This window comes from Nyctereutes procyonoides, unplaced genomic scaffold, assembly GCF_905146905.1.
Source record: "Nyctereutes procyonoides isolate TBG_1078 unplaced genomic scaffold, NYPRO_anot_genome, whole genome shotgun sequence".
Taxonomy (NCBI): Eukaryota; Metazoa; Chordata; class Mammalia; order Carnivora; family Canidae; genus Nyctereutes; species Nyctereutes procyonoides.
This window is the reverse complement of record NW_026575047.1, coordinates 49924947-49952620: the sequence shown is the minus strand read 5'-3', so window position 1 is coordinate 49952620 and position 27674 is coordinate 49924947. Positions and strand designations below refer to the sequence as shown.

General features: G+C 45.8%; 1 protein-coding gene across 3 annotated transcripts in view; it reads left to right on the top strand.

Moving 5' to 3' along the window:
* LOC129510333 (protein FAM169B-like) overlaps positions 1-27674 on the top strand; it is an 88619-nt gene that overhangs the window by 12442 nt on the left and 48503 nt on the right. For 2 of the 3 annotated variants that reach the window (XR_008664571.1, XM_055326427.1), the window contains exons 2-3: positions 9179-9312; positions 12781-12880. Coding sequence is in view for 2 of the 3 variants with exons in the window: in XM_055326427.1 (XP_055182402.1) it covers positions 9179-9312; positions 12781-12880 (234 nt within the window). In the remaining variant the exon portion in view is untranslated. The remainder of the gene's footprint in view (positions 1-9178; positions 9313-12780; positions 12881-27674) is intronic. The other variant, XM_055326428.1, reaches the window with a different exon arrangement.

Here is a 27674-nt window from a genome sequence, read left to right as displayed (position 1 = left end):
TGAGTCGAAGTACCCTGTGGTGTGCACAACTTAATCTAGAACTGGGTTGTGGAGACTGAGGACTGGTCTGTTTTCATCTTCCTTTCTTGCTTGGCACAGGGCTGGGCATGCCAAATAGAAGCCAATTTTTTCCCTCCTCTTCAGAGGTATTATTGTTTGCAGTGTATTAGATGAACATATAGGGCTGTGATTTCTGGATGAAAGTTTGTGAAGTCCATTAACAGCCACAATTTTGGGTTAAGTTCTGAGAAATGTTATTCTGTAAATACTGGGTAAAACCATTACACATTGAAGAAGAATTATTTTTCTTCCTCTTCACTGCATCCTGTGTGGTTTAGGGCTTTGGTTCCGCTCTGGACAGTGGCTCTCCACAGCGTTTTCCCATCAGCTCCAAGGCCACCATGTGTTAATGGTGGTGTTACTGACACTGGGGCTCAGTATTTTTACAAGTTCTTGGTCAATTACATTCAGGATACACAGAGTCAGGCTTTCTGTGTTCTGAGCGTGTGCCAAAGCCTTGTCCTTCTCAGTAAAGGTTAGAAAAATATGGTACCATGGTGATGACCACATGGCATGGAGCGGCTCGGGGTCGGGGTGAGGAAAGCCTGAGGCTCCTGAGGTTGTCAGAGTGGGGACCCCTCTTTGTTACTGTTCATAAGGAAGTATGTATGTGAGAATCTGTTTAATTCCACCTGCCCCAAACAAGGCTTCACATTTGTCCCCCGATGTGACACCTCGTTGTATGCAAAAGGAACAGTATGTTTCATTCCCACTTCATGTCCTTTGGAATGATTCAGGGAGGAAAATAGTTTTATCTTTGTATCATTTGCCTAAACGTAAGATGCACCAACGCTTGGATTATGAGACCTTCATATTAGAGGCAATTAGGATTACATAAACCTTTGTGTGGGAGGCACACAAAGTCATCTGCATATTTTACCACCTTAGATTTGGGACAAGTGGTTTATTCTCAGCCAAGGCAATGACAAGCTGCAAGTGGGCCAATACTAAATATGTGATAACAGAGCGACAGGCTCCCTGTCAATTACTGGGGATGAAACCTTCCCGCCACCACCTGCAGACCTTTTCCCCAGCGTGCCTCCATTCCCTGCAAGTTTGCTCATCTGCTCGAAAAAATTCTAACATATTCCACGTTTCTGTCTTCCAACTTTTTTTTTTTGTACAATTCTTTGCTAAGAATATTTTGGCAATCAGATGCTCTTCAAAACCAACAAAAATATCCAAGTGTGTGTTCGCTTCACCTTCTGTTTTCTACTCCTTTCTGGAGACGGTTGCTCTGCTAACACAGTGGCCCCCTTGCTGGGTGGGGCCTTTGGGCTGTGAGCGTTTGTACCTTTGCTGCCTGTCTGAGAATGATGCTTGCTCCTGCCCTGACGGTACTTGAAAATGCTTCTCTTTAAGGTGTGCTTGTCATCTGTTGGTTGGTGTTCTGGGACAAAGGGGTCCCTGGTTACATCAATTTGGGAAATAAATGCCGGATTAAGCAAATTCCACTGCTTGAGGAGTTCTAAATGTTCTACTGCAGACAGGCATGTGGAACTCCCAGCAGTGAGTTTTGAGTGCCACAGCAGACCTGTTTTTTATTTTTATTTTTTTTTATTTTATTGATTTATTCATGAGAGACAGAGGGAGAGAGAGAGAGAGAGAGAGAGAGGCAGAGACACAGGCAGAGGGAGAAGCAGGCTCCATGCAGGGAGCCCAACATGGGACTCGTCCGGGTCCCCAGGATCATGCCCCAGGCTGAAGGCGGTGCTAAACCACTGAGCCACCGGGGCTGCCCTGTTTTGTTTGTTTGTTTGTCTTTTTAAGATTTTACTTATTTTATTCATTTGAGAAAGAGAGAGAGAGCAGTAGGGTGGGGCAGAGGAAAAGGAAAGAGAGGGAATCTCAAGCAGACTCCCTGTTGAGTGTAGAGCTGGATGTGGGGTTTGATCTTATGACCCTGAGATGATGACCTAAGCTTAAATCAAGAGTCAGATACTTTAAATGACTGAGACCCCCTAGTCACTCCTAAGTGCCACTACAGATCTTCTTTTTAAAGCCTGCTGGCCCTGGAAACCCGATTTACAGCTTATTTTATGGAGTTAGTTTACCACAGGATGTGCTTAGGAAAATACTGGAGTGGCAGGAGAGAGTCATAGTGCTGGCTGCACAGACTTGGATTCTTTGATAGTAAGTAAATGCCAGGCCGTGTTTTATGCAACTGTGGATATTTCCCACTACGAGTTTCCCCCACTCTCTGGAAGTAGAGTGTTCCCATGAAACCTATTGTAAGCTAGAACGGTATAAAGAGAAGAATTAGTTACCATGAACTTATATGGAAAAGTTTTTGAGCGTGCCTAGATATACAACTAATGTGTCTTAGACTTCTCTGATACCTTGGCATCCATCTTGCTAAGGGATACATAAAATAAATGGTGATAAAAGGCAGATGCTCACAGACATTTTCCAGAGTTCTGGGAGCTTGGTGCTCGATGTATTTCCTGGGGCAGGAGCTTGTTAGAACCACTTTCACTGCTCAGGTGTGCAGTATGTCTACATGGGGTCGCTCTGGAACCTATGCTGAACACTGTTTTTGCTTTTCGCCTTTTATCATCAAAGCAAAAGGCCTTTTTGGATTTCTTTGGTTAGTAGAAAACAGGTAGTTCTTTCATAAAAGTGAAGCAGTGTCATGTGCATTATTGGAAGGCGGGGATACCTGTTAATGCAACAGCCCTCTTTTTTTTTTTTTTTTTAAGTTAAACATAATCATCCTTTAAGTTAAAAGTAGTTCTCAGTTTTAAGGCTTCCTGTGGTGAAAGCTTTAGAGGCCCCAGATGAAGTTTGCATTTGCAAATTTGGAGTTTGAAAGCATAAAGCTTGAGTACACACAGCTCCAGGACTGCACTGTGCAGTCAAACACATGCTTCACTTGAAATTGGGGAACCTGATGGATTCCTGGTCTCATATTCTGAGCAACTGAGGTGGCATTGGGGAATCTTCTCCCTTTTGGTCTTGCCCTCACAGCCTTGGGTATGCAGAACACCAGGGTTCAGCTCTCCCCAGAGACTTCTCCCTGCCTTGGTATCTCCTTGGTGCTCTCCTCTCTCTGGTTACAAACTAGTCTCCATGTTTCATGCTAAGTCCAGAATTAGTCACGTAATCCCCTCTGGCCGTTTTCCTCTATGATATGGATTCTTTCTTTTATGTTCCTTTCAGAAGAAAATTGATTCGTGAGGAAAAAGCAGACCACTGGTGTGATAAATAAAGAAAAGCAAAAAACAAAAAATATTTTTTCCTGTATTAGGAATATCCACTCTTAACCATCCTTGAAAAATAAAAGTAGAATATTAGCTTATAATCTTGAGTGCTTGAAGTTTTTTTTTCATGTATTATGAGCAAGAGTTGTTTTTAACTCTAACTCAAGAATGACAACCCGCATGACTCCCAAAGAATCAAGTGATTACAGTCAGCTTTTCCAGTGACATAATGCCAGTTAACTGATGGATAGATAGAGGTTTTCATGAGGTCAGAATTCTCAAAAGCAGGGCTAGTTAAAGTTAAAGAAAAAAAGATATATTTTAAAGATTTCATTTATTTATTCATGAGAGGCTCAGGGAGAGAGAGAGAGAGAGAGAGAGAGCAGAGAGAGGAGAGGAAGAGGCTCCCCACTGGGAGCCTGATGCAGGACTTGATCCTAGGACCTTGGGATCACGACCTGAAACTGATCCAAAGGCAGATGCTCAACCACTGAGCCACTCAGGTGTCCCTAAAATATATTTATTAATGTTTTTTTACAATAATAGTGCCATATGAGAAAAAACTCAATTTGCTAAAATGAAAGAACTTTACACATCTTTGTGGTGAGGTAGTATTTGGAGAGAATATTCTGCAAGTGATACTGAATTAAATGGTTAAGTGCAGAGCATTGACCTCTCTCAAGTTCTTCATTAATTGGCTTTGCTGTTTATATAGGGAAGACCAAAAAGTGCTGTGAAGCCCCTAGAGTATTAGGCTTTATTGGACTAAGCAGTAGTGGCTGACCCACTGGCTGTGGCTGATAGGTAGTGGGTGACAGGCAGGGGCTCAGTGGACACCATGCGTGCCGCCCTAGGAACTAGGGCTTTGGTGCATAGATCCTGAATGATTGAAATATTTTCCCTAGAAGTATGCTTTAAGAGGTACCACTTTGTTGTTGTTCCAGTGACTACAGCAAACAGATGCTTAAAGTGAATTCTTAAATTTGGGGCTTGTTTAGGGATTTCATTTTCTTTACAGTCTGCAATGAATTATCATTTCAACTGTGTGCCTTTTTCATAAAAGCATTTTACATTGTACTGAAAAGATTACACTCTTTTGGCTTTGGAAAAATATTTCCTGTTCAGTTTGAGCCATTAAAGCCTGTTAGCATTTCACATCTGGAAGCCCCTGCCCAGAGCCTGCCTTCCATCACCAGTGAAGGGAGTGTGGCGACCCAGCTCAGCTCCAGAGCGCGTGCGTAAAACACCCCAGACTTGTTTACTTCCTGGAATCCCCTGGGCACTGCCCAAGTGTGCCCTTGTGGTTGGGGGGGTGGGGGAGTGGGAGGCTTCCTTCTTCTCTTGTGTGTGTGTGTGTGTGTGTGTGTGTGTGTGTGTGTGTGTATACAGGCACTTCCTAGGCTGGGGAGGGAGTCTATCATCCTGCCAAGTTGGGGAGAGGTCTTTCTTCCTCTAGAAGAGCAGGGGTCCCCTTCCCAGCTGGCCTTGGATGTGCCTTCCTTCTGCCTCAAGTATTTCCTTTTTCATTCCCAACCAGATTTCCAGAAAACAAGCCCAAACATTTTGGGTGTAAGAGTGAAGCTGCAGGAGGTTTTCTAATGAGGGATTCCCTCACCCCCTACCCTGCACTGTTTCCTGTTCAACACCCCCTGCCCCAGGCGGAGGGGCACTAATTAAAACCCAAAGGGCTGAAGAATTCAGCTCCCTTCCAGGAGGCTGGTTTGCCAGCCCCAGAACTCTTCTTGGGAGTCCTTGGAAGTCCTGTGGGGTCTGCACCCAGCTTGCAGACTTTAAAGGGGGGTGGAGCATGGGTGCTGGGTTATTTTGTAAGTGTTGAGATGTTTATAGCTGCCCTCTACTCAGAGGGTTATTCTGTGCCATCCAGGGCTCTGAACCCCACCCCCCCCAGGCCTGATTCTTCTTGTGGGCTCTCTGCTGAGAAGAAACTTCCCTTCAGGGCTTGAGGCTCTGCCACTGGGCCCAGCTGGCAGTAGAGCCAGGAGGTACAAGGGTGGCCTGGGGTTACTGTCACAGAGTTCTCTGAGGGGGTCTCACAGCCTCAGCCAGCAGAACCAGCAGGGGAAATGATTTCATGGTGTGGAAGGAGCAAAACACATTCATTGCATTTCTCCTGACCACATGCAACCAGAACTGATGCCAGGTAACCCGTGGCAGCCTGCAGGGGAGCCAGGCAGGAGCCTCCCTGGGTGCCCCCAGGAGCACCCAAGCCTCTCTGGGCCCTGTAGCCATGGTGAGGTGCCCCCACTCCCAAAGCCCCGAAGGCCATGGTGTCCTCCCCAAGCCCTGTCCCAAGGGGGGCCCAGTTGGGCTTCTCAGAGGAGCCCAACTGAGGCTCCTGATTGAGGCTGCTGTCCTGGCAGCCCTGGATCTCATTGGAGTGCCCTCGAGGCCTGGGTCTGATAAGCATCTCTCCTCTCTTGAGAAGGGCCCAGCAGCACGGGCTATAAGTGCTGGGATCTTGACTGGCTCCTGAGATGGAGCTCCTGGGGGCAGTTAGGGAAATGTGGTTATTCCAGCTGCTTTCATGGGACAGTTATGCCAGAGGAGCCCAGTGCTTTGGGGTTGAAGCAAACCTCCTTTCCAGTTTGACCTTTTTTTTTTTTTTTTAATTTTATTTATTATTCATGAGACACACAGAGAGAGGCAGAGACACAGGGAGAGGGAGAAGCAGACTCCCTGCAGGGAGCCTGATGCAGGACTGGATCCCAGGACCCCGGGATCATGACCTGAGCTGAAGGCAGATGCTCAACCACTGAGCCACCCAGACGTCCCTCCGGTTTGATCTTCTTAATTTATGTGAATGTGCACATCCTTTTTCATAGCTGCGGGAAGCCATTTGACTGTCTGGAAGAAATGAATAGCAATTTGAACAGAGAGCCCAGCCGGCCACCCACCCACCCAAATTTCCTAAGTGCTCAGTGTAGGAAAAGCCTGGGGAGGGGTCTTCTGAGGGAGGGTGGGGGAGGAGAGAGGCGTGCTCACAAGGTGCTCTGAGGAGTGCTCTGAGTTCCTGGGTTGCCAGAGAGTGGGGTGAGGCTGCCTCTCTTGGCCACCGATTTCCTGTGTGTGTGAGGCCCTGGGGGATGGAGGCGCCCAGAAAGGGTGGATTCATCCCCCTCTGAAGATGAGCTGGAATTTGAACATAGGACTCCGTGGCCACCCCCTAGCCCTTCCTTGCCTTTGGGGGCTACACAGGAAGGCTTCTGGGAGCACTGGTGTTTGGGATGGGCCTTGGGGATGTCAAGATAGAAGGAGTGGGGAGCAGGGGTGTGAGAGCCTGTTGAGTGCTTGTGGGGGTACGGAAAGGGGCCTGGAATTCTAAATGGCCTTCAGGGCTGGGGGGAGGAGGCCACTTTGATGGGGCCACTAACATAATATGAGTGTTTTTTTTTTTAAGTTTTATTTATTTATTCATGAGAGACACAGAGAGAGGCAGAGACATAGGCAGAGGGAGAAGCAGGCTCCCTGTAGGGGAGCCCAATGCAGGACTCCATCCCAGGACCCCAGGTTCATGACCTGAGCTGAAGGCAGACACCCAACCACTGAGCCACCCAGGTGCCCCATAATCTGAGTGTTTTGCACAGATTCTGAGATTGGTCAGATCTTCATGGCCTGCTGTTGCCACTAACTAGCCAAGCATGCTCTTGGCCTCAGTTTCCTCATCTGGCTTACCGAGGGGTAAGCAAACTCAGTGATATAAGGGGTGGGAAGTGTGCAGAATCCTGCTGGACCTGGGCCCCAGGGAACCCAGCTGGGTTATTTTGATTGGTGGCTGATGGAGGGGGGCTGAGCAGAAGACGGTGAGGCCAGAGGCTGAGCCTCCGGACTAAGGACAAGCAAAGAGAGAGGCGAGGCTGGACCTCATAGCCCAGCAGATGATGCCATAAGTACGGGGAGCTTTATTTGGTGCAAATGCCAACAGGAAGTTTTTGGACTAAACCTTTGGGAGAGGTAGAGTTCATCCACTGCTCTCCTGCTGTGGCGTGGAAGTTTCTGACATTTGAAGAAACGAGATATCTGTGTGGCTTCCTCTTCCCAGTTCTCATAGTCTGTATTTGTCAGTGGATACTCTGTGTAGCTAATGCCCTTATCCTAATGTAACAATAGAGAAAGTTTCACTTCATATAATCAGGAAAGCTCCTTTTTAGCTTATCTAAAAGTAGCACAACTTTCGTCGGCTTCTGTAGTGTGAAGGTAAGGATATCAGATGGTGGTCACAGGAGCTTCACCAAGTCTCTGCTTTTCCTCCAGTCTTCCAGTTCTTGAGCCTAGAGGTGATGTGTACGGTGTTCTCTGACATGAAGTCTTTGCTTCTTAGGCTTAAAGTGCATGGGGGCCTTGCATTCCTCCCAGCAGTAGTCGCTTCACCACTAACCTGTTTGGGCCTAGAAGTGTTCCTCATCTGTAAATGTGATTTAAAACCTAAGCCATGAATATGTCTTATTTATTAAAACAAAAGGTTTACATGGAAAAAAAAAGGGGAGGAGGAGGAACAGAGGAGGAATAGGAGAGAGGAGGAGGGGGAACAGGAGGAGGAGGAGGAATAGGAGAGGGGAGGAGAAACGAGGAGGAGGAGGAGGGGAGGGGAGGAGGAGCAGGAGGAGGGGACGGGGAGGAGGAGCAGGCGGAGGGGGGGAGGAGAGGAGTTGGAGGAATAAGGAGCAGGAGCTGGAGGAGGAAGAGGAGCAGGGGGAGGAGGAGGATCTGGCAGCCATTTCGACAGCCTCCCCCACAGGAGGCCAGAGCGGAACCAGAGGCAGGATCGGCAGATAAGGCGGGGACCCCAGAGCCCTCTCCCACCTGGGGACCCGCCAGCCTGAAGCTGCCAACATCTCAGGGGAAAACTGCTCCTTCCGAGCTGAATTGGATGCTATCAATTTGTCTGATTCTTCGAGGATATAATTTTCCTCCACCAGGGTGAGGAAGAGCCAGGGGAAAACTCGCTAATGATTCCGTACCATAGCCCGCGGTGTAGGACGTGTTTACAGGGCCTGCTGACTTGTACATCCAGCACTCTCCAGAACAGTAGGCCCAACTCAAGGAGGTGGGCAACACTTATCAATCTGCACAGCTGGCAAAATAATAACTCAAGCTGGATTTTGTCAGTCATCAAGGTTCTAAGCAGCTAGTGTGGGCTCTCGAGGCACCTGCCTGTACACGTGGCTGCTGTGACTTCCCTCCAGGAAGACCCATGGAAAACCAGTTGGTGGTTCCGGCATATGCAAGCAAGTTTCTGTAGCCTTCTAAGGGGGTGGGTGGGTGGGTGGGTCAGGTGGTACTTCCTATCTTCCTGGGGCTGCTGCCAACCCTGCCATTGGGAATGTCTTCTATTTTCTTTTGGCACCTGATGCAAAACTGCCTTTCCTTTTCTTTCTTTCTTTTTTTTTTTTTTTTTAACATTTTATTTATTTATTCATGAGAGAGAGAGACAGAGAGGCAGAGGCACAGGCAGAGACATAGGCAGAGGGAGCAGCAGGCTCCATGCGGGAAGCCCGAGGTAGGACTTGATCCCAGGACTCCAGGATTACCCCCCTGAGCTTAAGGCAGATGCTCCACCACTGAACCACCCGGGCATCCCCAGAACTACTTTTTTATTTGAAAAAAAAAATTGAGGGCAAGTGGCTCAATGGTTGAGCATCTGCCTTTGGCTCAGGTCATGAACCTGGGGTTCTGGAATCTAGTCTTGCATAAGGCTCCCTGTGGGGAGCCAGTTTCTCTCTTTCTGCCTATGTCTCTACTTCTCTCTGTATCTCTCATGAATAAATAAATAAATAAATAAAATCTTTTTCAAGTGTTCCTTGTGTGCTTAAAAACAAAACAACTTGGAGAAATAAGGGGAAGTCCTCTTTAACAAAAGGGTAAAACTAATGTCATTTCTTGCTGTCTTTTTCCCTTAGCAGGCATTTATCCAGTGGATATTTTGGAAGATGACCCCGAAAGGCATTGGAAAGCAGCCCTGGCTTACTATACCACACTTAGGGAAGAAATGCGGCCCCCAGTAGAGTTTTTCTCTCTTCCCACGGGGGAGCAGGTACGTGTGATCCTCCTTGTTGGTAAAGAACTAACTTACTAGGAAGTAGAATGTTAGTACTAGAAACAGTATTATAGATTTAAAAAACCAATAACTTCTTGAACACTAGAATAATTCCACCTTGAGGAGCAGATGGAATCCTAGAATGGGACTCTGGAGTCCTGAGAATCAGTCCAGTGATGCAAGGTGGTGAGTAGGACAGTCTGCTATGAATCCCACATCTACTGCTTACTAGCTGTGTGACCTTTAGCGAGTGTCATAACTTTTCTGGTTTTGGCATTCCTCATATCTAAAATTGGGATAATAATATCAGAGTTTATTGGGGTGCCTAGGTGGCTTAGTCGATAGAGCATCTGACTCTTGATCTCAGGGTTGTGAGTTGAAGCCCCACACTGAATGTGGAGCCTATTGGGAAAAAAATATGATAGAGCTTACCTTGTCCTGTTGTTACAAGGAAGAAATGAGACACTGTGTGTAATGCCTTGTTGGACCTTGGCTTTTCCATGTGTGAAATGAGAGACTTGGTTGCTCTTTGGTCTCTAAGCTTTGGCTCAGTTTTAAAATTTTGTGATTTTTAAAAAAGACTTTATTTATTCATGAGAGACAGAGAGAGGCAGAGACACAGGCAGAGTGGGAAACAGGCTCCCTGCAGGGGGCCTGATGTGGGACTTGATCCCAGGACCCCAGGGTCATGACCCAAGCTGAAGGCAGATGCTCAACCACTGAGCCACCAGGTGCCCCCAAATTTTGTGATTTTTGGAATGAAGTTTTGTCAGTTGGAATTTAGTTATAGCCATGTGATTTGTAGCACTGATAAGATAGTCTTTTGAATAAGGCCTGGAAGAGAACAGAGAGAAATGAAAACCATTTATTTGTTGGGATGGTGAGACTGTGGGTAAAAATTTAAAATTGTGTTACTTTTAAGAACTACATTTCCCCGTGCAGTAAATAAAAAGAATATGTGAGTTTTGGGCTGTACCTCAATCAGCCACCTTTCTTTCAGATTGGAGTCGGATCTATGCAGAGACAAGATTTTCTTGTTTACATACAAGATTTTACTTGTACTAGATAGATATCATTGCTGTCTGTCCAACTTAGTAGAGGTTTATTTCACCGTACTGAAGTTTTTCCAAAGTTAATTAGAACAGTGGCTTGTGCAACTTGTACAGTTGTGGCTTCCTTGAGATTTGAAGATGCTAGTTCATAACCAACTCCTAGAAGCATCCCCTGGGTGATTCTACGTTGTTGATCTGCAAGCTGAGGTCCCTGCACGCACACGCTTTCAGCGCCCCCTAGTGTCATTTAAGCCGAAAAAGGAAGCAAGCTCTCCATTAGGGATGGGGTTGCTAATTTTGGGGGGAGCCAGGAGCTATGGGCTGCAGGGTGGGAGGGAATGTGGGAAGGTAGGTGTAACCCGAGAAGCGGGTGAAACCGGAGACTTAGCCCTGAAGTACTCTATGATGCAGTCTCAGAGTCCTCTGCTTTCATTTTACACTTATTTATGAGGTTACATTACTTAAGAAAAAAACCCAAAACTAATATGTAAATATGCTCACTGAGTAAATGATTTTAGTGTTATTAGCAAAAACATAATAAAATAAGACAGCTCTTAAAATTAAATTGTTTTTATGTGATAGAAACGTTGAAATATCTTTATACCTATCTGCTTCCCCTCTTAGAAGAAAATAAATTTTCACGAGAATGTTTTCAATTTTTTTCCTACCATTTTGGCAGTTACTTAAGAAATGGTAGGTGCTCCCTATCACTTAGCAGTTGAAGTAGTCTCATTTGGGGTGGTATTGGACTTCCTCATAGCTTTTAGCAAATTTAACTTTTCTTTTAGAATCTTAAGAGAAATTTTTTTCGAATAAAAAAGAAAGTTGAGAAAGTGGTTTGAGAATATTTCACACCACATTGCTCTGGTTCTCTGAAAAGCCCTTAATGAACTGTTTCCAGTCTTGAACCTGTCCTGTTACGTTTAAAATACAATAATACTTATTTATTTTTCTTCTAATAATAAACCAGCGTATGCTTATTGGATAATATTTGCGAACTATAGCCAGGGACAGAGAAAATGAAAAAAAAAAAAAACCTCACAGTTAACTGCTGTGAACATTTTGACATGTTTCCATTTGATTTTTATTTCTGCATATGCTTTTTTAAACATTCAGGTCACTCTCAGAATATAATATAATAAACATCTTTCTGTAATAAACATCTTTCCATGTCGATACAGTGCTTTGTACATTTTTTTTTAAGATTTTATTTTTAAGTAATCTCTACACCCAACGTGGGGGCTTGAACTCACAACCGGAGATCAAGAGTCACATGCTCCGCCTGCTGAGCCAGCCAGGTGTTCCCCTACATGTTGTTTTTAATGGCCTATAACAGCCCTCTGGGCGATGCACTGTGTTTCACATAACTACTGCCTGAGGGCCAGCCTGGAGACTCTCCTTAAGGTGACTTGAAGACAGGGCGCTGGGGTGGGGTGAGAGGATGGGTGGGTGGAGCCATGCACCAAAAAGTTTGCAGCTCTCAGAATTTGTTAAGGAGCAGTTCTCTGGAACCACGGAGGCCTGCTATAAACTTTTACCAGCAGCCTGCCGGCCTAGCTCAGCAGACACGTTCTTTTTTCTTTTTCTTATACTCTCCTCAGTTTTCAAAACAGACTTTGTAGTGGAGCATGTTGATCTTTTGCTTTGGGAGCTGGGGGCAGTTCACTGGATGGCTACAAAGAGAGTTAGGGTACCAGTGCTTGGGAGAGAGTCCCAGTGTTAGGAGCCCCACAGACTCTTTGGTGTTCCTCTTGTTTGTAAGCAAGCTGGCACCAGCTCTCTCTCTCTCTCTCTCTCTCTCTTTATCTCTCTCACAGCAGAGGATCTCTGCCTCTGGGCTGCCCTCAGAGCCAGAGCTGAGCCTGTAGGGCCCAGAGGGGGTTCTCTGTTGAGAATGCTTGCATAGACCTGAGGCAGGGCAGCAGGCAGCCCAAGTGGCATCCGGGGTAGACACAGTCTGGTTCAGGCTGTTTCCATGGAATGGCCATAGGAGGACAGTTGAGGCCAGCCTGGCAGGTGCAAACCTGAGGTGCGGCTGTGGCCATCAGCTTTTGTTGGTGAGCTCTGAAGGGGTTTGGGGTAGGGAAGTCTGATGGGGCCTGAAGCATATGGGAGGGAGAGGCTGGAAGAGTAGCTGAGTAGGTGTTTAATCAGTCCTTGATTAGATGGACAGGTAAATGAGGGATGGGGAGGGCTTGCTGGGTGGGAGACAGAAGACGGGTTTTTGTCACTTCGCACTTGTGTTTAGCTCAGAGTGGGTAAGGTTTCCAGTTTTACATTGCCTCCATCCTGTCAAATTAACCTCTGTGGAACACTGTTCTTTCAGTGAATACTGTGCTAATTAATTGGTAAGTAATTTCCTGTGCCCTTACTTTGATGTTGGAACAAAATGGCGATTTTATTATTTTTTCAGGTTAAACTTGAAGCTACATCTGTTTGCTTTTGCACTGTGCACCGTGATGAACCTCAACATAAAATATTAGTCTTGGTTAATCCACAGGACACAAAGACAGGTTGGTAGTTATACATGGATTTTAAAAAACAAGGATTCTGATTTTAACACTTACAACTGATGGGATGAAATATGTAGGAAATGATGGTTGTACTCTTAGAATATCAAAGCAGAAATGATTTATTTTCAGCTTTTAGACATCTGATGGTGCAATTATTTTTGTTTACTGACACCCATGTTGATTTTTGTGTCAAGACACTAGACACTCCCTCACCCACCATGACTGTATTCTAAGCCGCTTTTGAGGGTAGCACTTGCTGTTCTTGTTAATGACACGTACTGGTTGCATGGACAGGGTGGAGTCCTTTTGTTGGAGTATCCCACTGCCCTATGAAGCATGAAGCCTCTGATGGTCAAGTAATTTGCTCCGGGGCCACACAGCTAGTGCGTGGCAGGGGATTTTTGTAAGGTGATGATTGGGTGGGGTTTTGTTTCTGGTTGGAAAGTTTATGTAATCTGTAACTCATTTATTCTTCCTCTGCATTATGAAGAGACCATTTGTGAGTGATTTCAGCTCCTTGGAGTGAGTGCTGAATTGCATATGAGGCAGAGATCTGGGGTTGTTGGCCGTGGCAGCAGTTGAGATGGGGAGGGGAGGAGGGTTCCAGCCCATCATTTCACCTGGTGCCCAGGGCATCAGGGAGCTGTAAGCAAAGCACTGTGGAAGTGTTTGAGTCCAAGGGGGGGAGTCCCAATTTAAGTTGAATTCTATTTTAGAAATTTTCTCCTTGATTATATTTTTTCTGTGTTTTATAGATTTTTATAGATTTCCTTCTATGACTATATATTCCTTCCGTGTAAGAAATGAAAAAAACCAAACCAAACCAACCCTTCATCAGTCAACCCTCCTTAGATGATGTGGTATCTGGTGAAAGTTTGGGGTAGAGTTCTTTAGCTACAATTTGCAAAGGGGGCTTCCTTCAGTTCTCCAGCTGCCCTGGAGATAGATCTTTGCCTGTCACTGTGCATGTCTGTCCTGGGTTTGTACTTGGAGGATGTTCTGCTTGATTGGTGTCACAAAGCCCAAGGTGACATCCTTGAGTAGAGAAAGTTATTCAGCACAAAGACTGTCGCTTTTGCTTCTTTTCTTGTTAATCTGGAAACACGAGTGTGCTTAGCTAGCTGTCTTGAAGTTTTTGGCATGTTGGTAAAGCCTCTTCATTGCTCCAAGGCTGAGGGTGGCTGAGCTCTGTGTGCGACCTTTTAGGTCCAGGTTCAGGACCACTCCCAAATCTGTCCAACAGAGCCTTGGTTTCCTGAGCAAAGGGGGCTGTGAAAACCCCAGGCCTGTGCCTTTGCCTTGAATTTGGCACTCTACCACCAGGTTGGTGAAAATGACAAGATGTGCCCACAGGCACTCCTCGTTGAACAGATTGTTAGAAAAACTCAAAATATCATTTGCCAATTTTAAGAAAATGTCCAAATATCAGCAAGCGCTTACCCCCACTGCCTTTTTTCAGCATTTAACAACATCCTGGTTGTGGGTCTTTAGCTATAATTTGCATAATGTAAACATATGACTGAGTCATAAATCTGTTTCCTATTTATACTGTACTTAATTTTTTGGTTGTTTTCAAGAATGTATTGTAATAAATATTCATAAGCTCCAAGCAATCTCGCTCCGGACCTTTCCTTATATATAAGAGTGCTTTAAATAAAGTTTTTGAATGTCTTCCTCCTGGCCGGGGCTCTATTGTGCTTGCTGAAGTTTTGCACAAATTCCAAAAAAGCGTGCAGGTGTAATCCATACCTCATGATCTTTAATCTAGTAGTTAGAAGCAGACACGATGGCATAAATGCACCTCCTGTGGCTTGAAACATATGGGCTCTGTAGCTGATGGTATCCCTAGGTCCTCGTCACAGCTTTTTTTTTTTTTTTTTCTCGTCACAGCTTTGACCCGTTTGTCACTTCATCTGCATGCTCATTTGTGACCACTGAGTGTACTGTCCCCAGTTCCTTTGAAATTCTGCTTGAACAGTTTTATATATTTTTTTTATTTTTAAAAAATATTTTATTTATTTATTCATGAGAGACACACACACAGAGAGAGGGGCAGAAACATAGGCAGAGGGAGAAGCAGGATCCATGCAGGGAGCCCGATGTGGGACTCGATCCCAGGAACCCAGGATCACATCCTGGGCTGAAGGCAGGCGCTAAACCACTGAGCCACCCAGGTGTCCCGTCCGGGAAGGCCCTGTGTGTGTGTGTGTGTGTGTGTGTGTGTGTGTGTGTGTGTGTACCTGTGGTTAGATGGCATCTAAAGGGATCTGTAGCTATTTGACAAGCTCCAGGTATGAATTAATTATTGAGAAGCTGGTGAAATCCATCATGGCCATTTCCGATAACCCTGTGAGCAAATGAAAAACATCCTAAAACAAAAAATAAAAAACAAAAACAAACAAACAAAAAACATCCTAGAGTTCTGAATTCCTGGGTGGAGGGGGCGCAAGCAGTTAACATGACAGGCTGCTCTTAGGATGTAAGTAATGAAGTTCTCCAGCTTCCCCCTTGAACAAGCAAGGAATGCTTTCTCCAGCAAGGTGGTTTGAGAAGCACATGCCTTTGTCCCTGTGGGGCTCAATCTTGGTGGTTTCCCTGATCAGAGGCTAGTTTGTCACCCAGGCAGCTGACATTTGCCCCCCACCCTGCCCCGTTCTTTAGTTACTTCTCAAGTGTCTTCTCTTTCATTTCTTCCCCTTGTTTTGTTATCCCTCCTATTTTAAAATTATTAACTGATGGCAAGTGTTTACAGAGATGAAAAAAAAAAGACTCCTTATCAAAAAGAGCTGTGGTCTTTTTTTTACTTCCTGCATTAAATCAGAACTGCGTTCCAGATTTCCATCAGTTGATGTCCTTTGGCCTTTCTCATTTCCTGTGACTTGCAGAATAGAATAGGATGAACCTGGACTATAGCATCAGAGACAACTAATTTGGCATCCTGGCTCTGCCAGCTGCCTGGGGAGGGACTCAGAGAAATGATTTGGTCTGAGCCAGTTTTGGCCTTTGCAAAATGGGACATCCCACCTCCTAGGGTGGTTGGGAGAAGGAAGTGATTTGTGATAGAACCTCTCATGCTGTGGTTCATCCCGGGCAGAAAGTAGGCACAAGATGTTGCTGTGGATCATCCTGGGCAGAAAGTAGGCACTGAGCCCAGGTGGCTCAGTGGTTTAGCACCGCCTTCAGCCCAGGGCCTGATCCCGGAGACCTGGGATCGAGTCCCACATCAGGCTCCCTGCATGGAGACTGCTTCTCCCTCTGCCTGTGTCTCTGCCTCTCTCTCGAATAAATAAATAAAATCTTAAAAAAAAAAAAAAAGAAAGTAGGCACAACACTAGCAGGATTCTTCTATCATGGCGTACCTTTGCTTGTTTTCCCTCTGTCTTTGGGTGTTGTGTTACAGAAGCAGGGGATTTTAGTGTAGGAGGCCTTCTTGTCACCTGCAGACCAAACATTGGCTGCTGAATTACCTCCCTGATGAATTCTGCTTGCACACCTCATGGGTAGGAAGGCGGTACCACACTAGGTCAGTTTAGTCTATTGTTTGAACAACCTGAATGTAAGAGAGCTGTTCCTTCTACTGATCCCAAACTGCCTCATTGGATAAATGTTATACAGTCCATCTGAAAGCAACCAATGATCATGGTTGAACCAGGGAGGATGTGTCTCTACACTACTTGGGGAAGAAAAAAAAAAGACACACATAGCAATTCTCATCCTCAGAAAGCACAGTGAGCCTCAGCACTGAAGTGGGCTGCTGGAAAGCAGACATGACCTGGGACTGCATTAATGGAAGGATAATCCCCCAGTGCAATTACAGCTCTGTTCTCTTTGGTGCTGTTCAGGCCACATAGTAAGCAAACCGGCACTTATCCATGGAGAATAACCGGTTGATGAGAAGGCTTGAAACCATTTAAAGAAGGCTTGAGGAAGCCAGGGCTATTTAGCTTTAGAGGAGGGAGGCAGGGGTCCAGAAACTCACGATCAAAGGGCTGTTTAGATCATTAGATGCAGTATTTTCCAAGATGATTTTAGGTGGTGCGATTGAATTCCAGAAGGAGAAAAAGGATGGCTAATCTTTTGAATTTTATTTCAATCCTAAATATATCAAGGAAAAAGTTTTCATTTCCTCTAATGTGCCTTTGATGCTTATCTAACACTTATTCATCTTAAAAACAAAGGAAAATAAGAAAACAGTCCTCCCCGCTGAGAGCCCATAGCTAGAATTGAAAGATTTGTCTAAGATTTATTTTTATAACAGCAAATGATGCCTTTTTTGTGGTAGGGCTAATAAGGTTGGTGTATGAATCTGTCAGAATCAGGAAGATGGCATCTGGGGGACATGAGCTTCTAGTCTGGGGCCTCTGCATCCTGGGAAACCTGTTCTACTCTGGGACAGCTCTATTAGAACATTTTGCAGGAGTCCAAACTGATATATCCATATGTCTCCTCCCTGACCTAGTTGCTCCTACTGGGGCCATCCAGACTTGTTGGTATGACTCCTCCACAGGACATATCTTCCCAGGCTTGGGCCAGTTGCCATGTCTGTCACACATTTCTCATTCTTCAACTGTTCCTCCTGTGACGTGGGCTCCAGAGCTTATTCCATCCTGGATTCTTCTTTTATTCAGATCTAGGCTTCTCCTGGAAAATGGTGTCCAGGACTGATGTCATGGATGCTATGGTGGAAAGAACGTGGCTTTTGGAGTCAATTAGACCTGACTTCAAATCCTCTGTCCCTGGTGAATGGGGTGGCTTGGGTTAAATTATTTAGCATCTCTGAGCTTCAGTTTCCTGTCTTTTACTCAGTGGTGTGGCCCGTGGCCCAGCAGCAAGACATCACCAAGAAGCTTGTTAGAAATGCAGGAGTCTGGGCCCCACTCAGGCCTGCTGAGTCAGAATCTGTAACAAGATCCTCAGGTAACTGGCACATACTGTCAAAGAAATGCTTGCTCAAGAACAGTGAGACTCGAGTGGTGGCTGAGAGATTTTCTCCCTCCTCTTGGATGTTCTGCTTCCAGAAACTTAGCCTCAGTGTGCCATGGCATTTCAGTAGAACCAACCCAAGATTTGACTCACCTCCAGCTAATAGTTAGCTCACTACTATACATATCTGGCTTCTGGGCTTTTTAAACACGAGCTCATTTTCTTTTTAAGATTTTATTTATTTATTCATAAGAGACACAGAGAAGCAGAGACATAGGCAGAGGGAGAAGCAGGCTCCTCACAGGGAGCCCGATGTGGGACTTGATCCCAGGACTCCAGGATCATGACCCAAGCCAAAGGCAGATATTCAACCATTGAGCCACCTAAGTGTCTCCACAAGCTCATTATTAAGACATGACCCTATCTTCCAAAATTTGTGGAGTTGATGTTTTGAACCTACAGGACAGACTACTTTTATTCCCGTTATATATATAAACATTTATTGAGTCATAGTTGACATATCATACAAGTACCCATTTAAAGCAGTTTGGTAGTTGTTAGTATCGTCACAGAGTTGTGCATTTATCACCACGTGTAATTTTCACTATCCCTCAAGGAAACCAACCTTCTCCCCTTATGTATCACTTCGTTCTGCCCACCTCTCCTCTTCAGCCTTAGGCAGTCTATTCTGTTTCTTTCTTTTTAAAAATTTATTCATGAGAGACACAGAGAGGCAGAGACATAGGCAGAGGGAAACATGGGCTCCCTGTGGAGATCCCAATGCAGGACTCGATCCCAGGATCCTGGGACCACGACTTGAGCCAAAGGCAGACACTCCACCACTGAGCCACTCAGGTGCCTCAGTCTATTCTGTTTCTATGAGTGTGCCTATGCTGGACATTTCCTATGATGGAATCATGCAGTGGTTTTGTCTCATTTCTTTCACTGAGCATGATGTTTTCAAGGATCGTCCATGTTGTAGATGTTGCAACACTTGATTTATTTTTATGGCTCAATACTATTCCACTTTATGGATAAACTACACTTTGTCTCTCCATTTACCAGTGATGGACATTTGGGTCATTTCTACCTTTTAGCTATTATGAATAACGCTGCTGTGGAAATTCATGTACAAGGTTTTGGGTGGATAGATATGCATATATCTTTTCTAGTCAGTGTTTTTTTTTCCTTCAAATGGATAACCAGAAGTGCAGTTGCTGGACCATATAGTAGTTTCATTTTAAATTTTTTGAGGACCTTCCATACTGTTTCTTTTTATTTTTAAAGATTGTACTTATTTATTCATGAGAGAGAGAGAGAGAGGGAGAAAGAGAGAGAGAGAAAAACAGAGAGATAGAGAGAGAGAGAGGCAGAGACACAGGCAGAGGAAGAAGCAGGCTACATGCAGGGAGCTTGACGTGGGACTCGATCTCCGGACTCCGGGATCACACCCTGAGCCGAAGGCCGATGTACAACTGCTGAGCCACCCAGGCGTCCCCATACCGTTTTCCATTGTGGATGCACCAATATACATTTCCACCAAGAGTGCACAAAGGTTCCCTTTCCTCCACATCCTCCCCAATAGTTGTTGTCTCTTGTATTTTTGATACTAGCCATTTTTAACAGAGATGAGGTGATGTTCTACTTTTTGGTTTGCATTTCTCTGTTGGTTAGTGATATTGAACAGTTTGTCATGTACCTATTGGCTGTGTGTATATCTTCTTTGGAAAAAAAATGTCTCTTCATGTTAAATGTGTTCTGAGACTCAGTTTCCAATATGTGGAGGGGGTGCTTTCCCATACAACACCAAGTAATTCTCCATAGACCAGCTGAGTGTTACACCGTTCAACTCAGTTCTGACACCATGTACCCAGAGGTAGCATCGGATCCCACAGGGTAAGGGTTTAGATACAAGACACACCACATCCCCTGCAGATGGTAGTTGCAAGCTACCATCTGCAGATTTTTACTTTAATTTTGACCAATTGGCTACAGATTGGAGGTTCCCACGAACTTCTCTTTGAACTTCAGATGCCAATTGCACATCCAGGTGGTTACCTGTGCTTCAGACTACCTGGCTATAAAATCAGAGTTTCCTATTTCTTCAGTTTGATTTGTTTGCTAGAGTGGCTCACAGAGCTCAGAGAAACATTTCACTTGCTAGATTTAAAATCAGCATGGTTTATATAAAAGGATCAAACTCAAAAGAAGCAGGTGGAAGAATTGTATAGGGCCAGGTATGTGGAAAGGGCGAGGAGCTTTCATGTCTGCTCCAGGCACACCAGTCTCCTCGCACCTCCTCGTGTTCACTAGTCTGGAAACTCTCTGAGCCATTCTCCTTCTTGATATGGACATGATAGATTAAATCATTGGCCACTGGCAATTGATTCGACCTTGAGCCCCCTCTTCCTCTCAGAGGTTGAGGTGATGAGATTGAAAGTGGACATGACTATTTACATCGCTGGTTCTCCTGACCACCAGCCTCTATCGTTAGAAGCTCCAATAGTCGCCTCGGTAACATAACAAGAAACAGCTTTGTCACTTAAGAAATTGCAATGGTTTTAGGAGCTCTGCCAGAAATGGGGGATGAAGATCAACTATACATATATTCCTTATCATAAGTCACAGTATCACACAGATCCTTGGCCATTTTGTGATAGGATTGTTTGTTTTGCTGTGGAGTTGTAGGAGTTCTTTATATATTTTGAATAGTAACCCTTTATCAAATATATGATTTGCAGATGTTTTCTCCTATTTAGTAGGTTGCATTTTCATTTTGTTGATGGTTTTCTTTGCTGTGTAGAGGCTTTGCTTTTCAATTTGATGAAATCCCACTTGTTTATTTTGCTTTTGTTGCCTTTGCTTTTGGTGTCACATCTCAAAAAAAAAAATCATTGCTGAGACCAATGTCAAGGAGTCATTGTGGTTTTTAAAAAATTTTATTTATTTATTTTATGTTTATTTTTATTTTTTAGACTCACTGTAGTTTTGATTTGCAGTTCCCTGATGACTAATGATGTTGAACATCTTTTCAAGTGTTTACTGGACATTTTTATATCTTCTTTGGACAAGTGTATTTATTCAGACTCTTTGCCTGATTTTTACATTGGATTATTTGCGTTCTTGTTTTTGAATTGTAAGAATTCTTTATATATTCTAGATACAAGATCTTTACTAGATATATGATTTGCAAAAATTTTCTTCTATTTTGTGGGTTGTCTTTTTACTTTCTTGATGCTGTCCTTTGCCCAAAAGTTTTAACATTTTTATTATGCTCAGTTTATCTATGTTTGGTTGCTTGTGCTTTTGGTGTCATATCTAAGAAAACTTTGCTTGTTGGAAGAGGAAGTCCTTCTATCCAGTCAGACTCTTCTTCAGAATGTATTTTACTTTCTGAAGTGGTGCACTCTTTCTTTTCTTATTTTAAGCTTCTTTCTTTCTTTCTTTCTTTCTTTCTTTCTTTCTTTCTTTCTTTCTTTCTTTCTTTCTTTCTCTCTCTCTCTCTCTCTCTCTCTCTCTCTCTCTCTCTCTCTCTCTCTCTCTCCCCCCCCCCCGCCCCCCATGTGGGGCTTGAACTCACGAACCCAAGATCAAGAGTCTCATGTTTCACTGACTGAGCCAGCCAGGTGCCCCTAAAGGTGTGCATTCTTTAGTTTTTAATCCAAGTAATTAAAAAAATACTGTTTTTTTTTTTTTAAGTAGGCTCCACACCCAGTGTGGAGCCCACTGTGGGGCTTGAACTTACAACCCTGAGATCAAGACAAGATCTGAGGTCAAAAGTAGGCTGCTTACCTGACTGAGCCACCCAGGTGCCCCTGGAAATGCTGGTTTTTAAAATTCATGCAGTTATCATACCACTGAACATACACTCATCCCATTATTTAGCATACATTTCTGGTTCATCCACAAGGGTATTTAAAGAGGTTTTATGAAATGCATGCCCAAGATTAAGAATGGAGGGAAATCTGGCTAGTGAAATTAACATTACATATGTTTAATTATTTTCCTAACACTAGCCTGGAACACTTGTCAGAAAAGGGAGTGAGGCCAGTGTATCTTCTTTGGTCTTGGTGAATTCATGCTGATTTTAAATTCCATCTTTGTTTTCTGGGGTCCTTATGGACCATCTTTTATAATTCACCCTAGACTGTCATGAAGAGGGGATGTTCAGGGAACCAGGGATAGGTTCCAAGATCGCCATCTTACCCTCACACACTAGGATAGCACTAGTTCATTTTTGGTTTTTTTTTGTTTTTTTTGGTCCACTTCTGACCTCCCATGCTCTCCGAAATGAAGGGTTATAGCTTCAGAATCACATTCACAGGACTTTCTGGCCCCTGGGACATAAATTCACTCTGTCTAGAGACTTGAGCTTCTCCAAAAGTAGCTCATGAACCCCTCTTGCCATTCCACTATTTCCAGTGGCCAACCTTGCTCCTAATTTGGTGACATTCCACTTTAACAGTGAAGATGGTCCTCTGTGACTGTTAGAGCATCTGGCTAAGGTGTGTTCCTCCCTCCACGTTCTCCCCTCCGAGTTGAGCCAGTCTCCTCTGGCTGCTCTTCTATTTTCTTGAATGTTTTCCCAGCCAGCCAAGACTTACTCAGTGCTCCAGCCTTTCCCATGTGATCTTAAAGGATTGTGCTGGGCCTGGGGGCCTGGCCTTTGTTATGAGGGGGCTCCCATCTCTCCACTCATTCTTTTTTATTTTTTTTAAAGATTTTATTTATTTATTCATGAGAGACACACAGAGAGAGAGAGAGGCAGAGACACAGGCAGAGGGAGAAGCAGGCTTACCTCAGGGAGGCTGATGTGGGACTTGGGACCACTGATTCGGGATCACGACCTGAGCTGAAAGCACATGCTCAACCAGGGAACCACCCAAGTGCCCTCCACCCCCACACTTATTCTTTTAACATCTGGTCCTTTCTATTGGAAGGTCTCTCTGCAAGCTCCTGAGCCACATATGTAGTTTTCCTAGGTGATCTCTACCTATTCTCCATGTTAGGAAACTTGCCAGGTTTTTTTTTTTTTTTCCAGCACTTTTTCTGACAATGATCTGTTCAATTTTTTTTTTCATATAAAACCTAGTGGTCAGATGATCAGAGTGGATGGTGAAGAATGTCCAGAGGCTGATTAAAAGCAGCAATTTATAATTGCATCAAATGAAGAAGAACCGATGCCAGAGTGCTACAGAAGTTTCCAGAATAAGGGGTCTTTTGGGTCTTGCTGGGTGTGCGGAGGGGCCAACCCTGGTTCTTGGTAGGGTAATGGCAGTCTGGTCAAAATAGGGGGCAGGGGTTTTCCACTGTCTATTTCCTGGGATCTCTGGTTCTCTCTCTGGCATTTGCGCTCATTGGTAGTCATGCAGTGGCCATACAGGCTGCTCCTCTGCCCTGCAGGGCTAGGGGCTCTGTACCTGATGGAGTGCCTGCAGAGGCACAGGGGACCTGGAAGATGGTCCCCATCACCCACTCCCTGCAGTTCCACATCTTGGAGAGTCTGGCCATGACTCACACCAGTCCCTTCTTTTAATACATATATACATACATACATACATAAGAGAAAGCAGACTGGGGAGAGGGCAGATGGAGAGGGAGAAGCAGACTCCCTGCTGAACCAAGAGTCTGATGCAGGGCTTGATCCTAGGAGCCAGGATCATGACCTGAGCCGAAGGCAGATGCTTAACTGACTGAACACCCAGGCTCCCCTCACACCAGTCCCCTTCTTTGAATATTTTGATGTGTCCTTTCTCAGAACCTTCTCATGATGCCCCTGGCCCTTGGCTGCAAGGAGGCCATGCTGAGGGCAGTTAGAAAGATGCCTAGTGATGCTCTGCAGGGTGAGTAGGTTCTGGGGCTGGAGACATGGGTCCTGTTCAGATCTTCAGCCCTTTGCAGAATGCCTTCTGCATGCCCAGAGGGAGGATGAATAGAAAGACAAGCTAACAAACCCTCAGGAGGTGGTTAGGGCTTCTGCCTTGTCTGGTGGGAAGGGTACTGGTTGGACAAACAGTGGGAGTGACACAGGACTGGGGGTGGATAGCAGGTGCGGGGAGGAAGGGCTGGGGAAGGCTTGGGTTTCAGCCGGGCTTGGTGGTGGTACCAACAGTGCTGGGTGACTTGGAAGGAAAAATTTGGGGTGAGGGTAAGCTGAGCTCTGAAGGGTCTGTGGGACCTCAAATCAGACAGAGGGGCTTGGGTGGGGCCCTGGGGTCTGGGCACATCTTCAGGGTGGGGCACATCACTTTGTAGTTGGTCACCTGTGGCTGTTGGTCTCTTCAGTCATTTCCTGTGGCTGGTCTTCTTCGGGGGATGGTCAGCTCTTTGAGGGGAGGGCTCTTCCCAGACCCTGTTGGGTGAATTCTTGTCAGCTTCCCATGCAGGGCAGACAGATTGTGCAGGGGAGGCGGCAAGGCTGATAGGAAAGCAAGATACTTCCAGAGAAGGCAGCCGGAGGAGAGATTGTTTGCAGTCTTCACCACATGTTGACTTCTCTGATTAGAACATCTATCCCCCTAGCTCGCTTCCAGGACGTTTTGTGACCAAGCATAACACTCATCCTTCAAATTGCTGCTAATTTATTTACAGTTTTTGGTGATTGCATGTCATGTGCACCCTGAGAAAAACAAGCAGGGGATCAAAAAATGATGATTTTTTCCTGGAAAAGCATGCCCATTCTAGGCCTGCAGCGGTATCAAGAGCCAAGGCAAACACTCGGATGAAATTGGAACCGCCGCGGAGCCCGCCTTCCCAGTGGCTGTCATGGGCCGGGTGGGATTGCGACACGCCAGGCCCGAGTCCAGTCCAAGCCGACGCTGGGCTGCGTTCAGGGCAGGTGGGTGGGGTGGTTGGGCATGGGGGGGGGTACCCCTGAGCTGCCCAGGGGGCTTCAGGATTGGGGAACCCTACCTGGGATGCTCCTCACCCTGAGCGCTCTGTCCAGCTTTCTGGGGAGGGGTCAAGGTCAGAAGGCCGGAAGGAAAGGTGGTGGCGGAAGGGTGCCATGAATTTCTGACCCCCAGAAAGGGACGCCGCTAGGGCAGCTCCAAGTCCTGAGTGTGCCTTAAAGGGAAAGGCCTGACCTCCTGGCGTTGGGGTGGGGAGATGAATGGGGCTTAAACACAGCTCTACTGAGTAGGATGAGCCTGTCAGTCTGACCCAATGAAATGGTTTCTGTATACCCGGTAAAAAGCAGGCTAGGCTACTAAGGCAGGGGTGGAGGAGAGGCTTGTAGGCCTGGTAAACTCTGAATTTCATCATGAGGAGGAGTAGCAGGTTTTTTTTTTTAATTTAATTTTTAATTTTTAATTTTTGTTTTTTAAAAGATTTTATTTATTTGTTCATGAGAGACACAGAGAGAGAGGCAGAGACACAGGCAGAGGGAGAAGCAGACTCCATGCACGGAGCCCGACGTGAGACTCGATTCCGGAACCCCAGGATCACATCCTGGGCCGAAGGCAGACGCTCAACGCTGAACCACCCAGGCATCCCTTTTTTTAAATTTTAAAGATTTTATTCATTTATTCATATGGGACACAGAGAGAGAGGCAGAGACACAGGCGGAGGGAGAAGCAGGCTCCCCTCAGGGAACCTGAGGCGGGACTCAATCCCAGGACCCCGGGATCACACCCTGAGCCAAAGACAGATGCTCAACCACTGAGCCACCCAGGTGTCCTACTTTCTTTTTTAAAAAGATTTTATTTATTGCAGTTTTTCTGGCTTTGAAACGTGGTGTCCCCACAAGCTCATGAAACCATGTGTCCAGGGACCACCTGGTTAGCAGGCACCCTATTATTGCAGCTTCCCCTGATCATGTGGATGTTGGATCTTGGTGTTTGAGCCTGTGCTTGCTTTTCTGGGTATTGCAGAGGTAAACGTTGGCCCAGGTTGGGTTCCTCCTCCCATCTTCCACATGGGTGGAGTCCCACTGAAGTGGTTTTAAGTTTTAACAGTTTGGGGGAGAAGAGTTCTGGCCAGGAATGCACCTGCTCTTCCCGGCAGTGAAGATGACTCCCCTGACCCCACCCCTGGCTCAGTAGGACCCAAGTTCACTTAAGCTAGAGGATCTCCGTGCTAGAAATGGAGGGCTCTGTTTCCCTTGGGCAGTGACGGGTGCAGATTGAAGAGCTATTCACAGTGACAGCGTCGCGTTTGGGGAACACATGTTGGCTGTTATTTGGGATTTTCTTCTTTATTCCCTGTTAATTTATGGCACTTATTGTGAGTTGGATTTAAGCATAGGGGAAAACAGCATCTCGCAAACAAAGACATGTCATTCTTACCAAGGGACGAATGCTATTTGCAAAACAGGGAAGGTCCAAGGAAAATATTTCTAGTGCCAAAGATGGAGCCATTGTCTGGGGGTGGGGGTGCATCTGTGAGGCATCCGAGGGTTTTACCAGGGCCCTTTGGGCTATCTGCACCTCTCTCTGCTTCCTGGAGTCCTGAAAAACTCTCTGTGCTTGCCCTGGTCCAGCCTGGGGCTTTTTTTTTTTTTTAAAGATTTTATTTATTTATTCATGAGAGAGAGAGAGAGAGAGAGAGAGAGAGAGAGAGAGAGGCAGAGACACAGGCAGAGGGAGAAGCAGGCTCCATGCAGGGAGTCCGACGTGGGATTCAATCCCGGGTCTCCAGGATCGTGCCCTGGGCCAAAGGCAGGCGCTAAACCGCTGCGCCACCCAGGGATCCCCACAGCCTGGGGCTTTAAGATTCCCTTTCTAGATGGACTAGCTTTGATGAGGGTTTCTTTCTGCCCCACCACCCTGCCGTCCAGGATCTAGGCACCCCATCTTGTCCCTCTTCCTTGAGTTAAGATCTAGATGCATGAAAACAAAATTGCTTAAGGCAAGAAAGGCCTGAGAACCACAGGGAGGCTGTTGCAAATCTGCTGCAAACCAGATGTTTCTCTCTCCATGGCAGAGAGGCGCCCAAGTTCATGGGGCATCTGGGGAAGTGTTTTCCTTTAAGGAAGACATCTGTATGGGAATGGTAGCCCGAGTAATGCGATGTGACAGTTGCTATGTCAACTTGCGGATTTTTTCCCCTCCCCTTAAATTATTGACCGGCTTGGTCAATGTTGCATAAAAGTCATGCAATGCCTTGGAATGTGTTTATGTGCTGTCCTTTGCCAGAACTTTTCAGCATTCTTTTTTTTTTTTTCCCCTATGTGTATTTTGCTTTTGGGAAGATGGCCTGTCACTTTGGTTTAACCATGCCCTTTTTTTGGCGGAACTGCTTATTTCTTAGATTTGTAACGGGGCAATTGATGGCAGCTTAGACTCCAGGGGAGCCATCAAGGTGGAGCAGGGGGTGGGCAGTGGTGGGGGGGGCCTTAAAGCCCTTTCTGTTGTGATCGAAGAAGTGTAGACCAGGGACCAGGACATGAACAACCTGCAGTCAGTGTGAGGAAGTAAGATGAGTGTGTGTAAACCCTTCTGCCACGGTTCCCAGGATGCTATGGGGGCAGGGACCTGCTCTGCGTCTCTGCTCAGCTGTGGGCTGCGTCTCCAGCTGCCTGCTGGCTGCCCTGACCTCGCTGTCTCTAACAGGCATTTCAAAACTGAGACTTTCACGTCTCCATCGCTTTGTCTTCACTATTGCCTGGTGAAAGCACCTGTGTCTTTCACTCAGGCTTGAGAGCTGGCTGCCACCCAAGCCTTCCCTGCATCTTCTGCCTTAGACCAGTCGGAGTCCCAGGAGTGTTTAATCTCCCCTGGGCATCTCCCTCCACACCAGTAGGACACTGCTGCTGTCAGCTCTGCTCACTTCTCGCCTGGATCACCGCAGCCTCCTGTTGTCCTCCCTGCCTCCAGCCTCACCTGAAACCACTCACTACACTCAGTGAGATCCTTCTCACTGGGCAAGGATA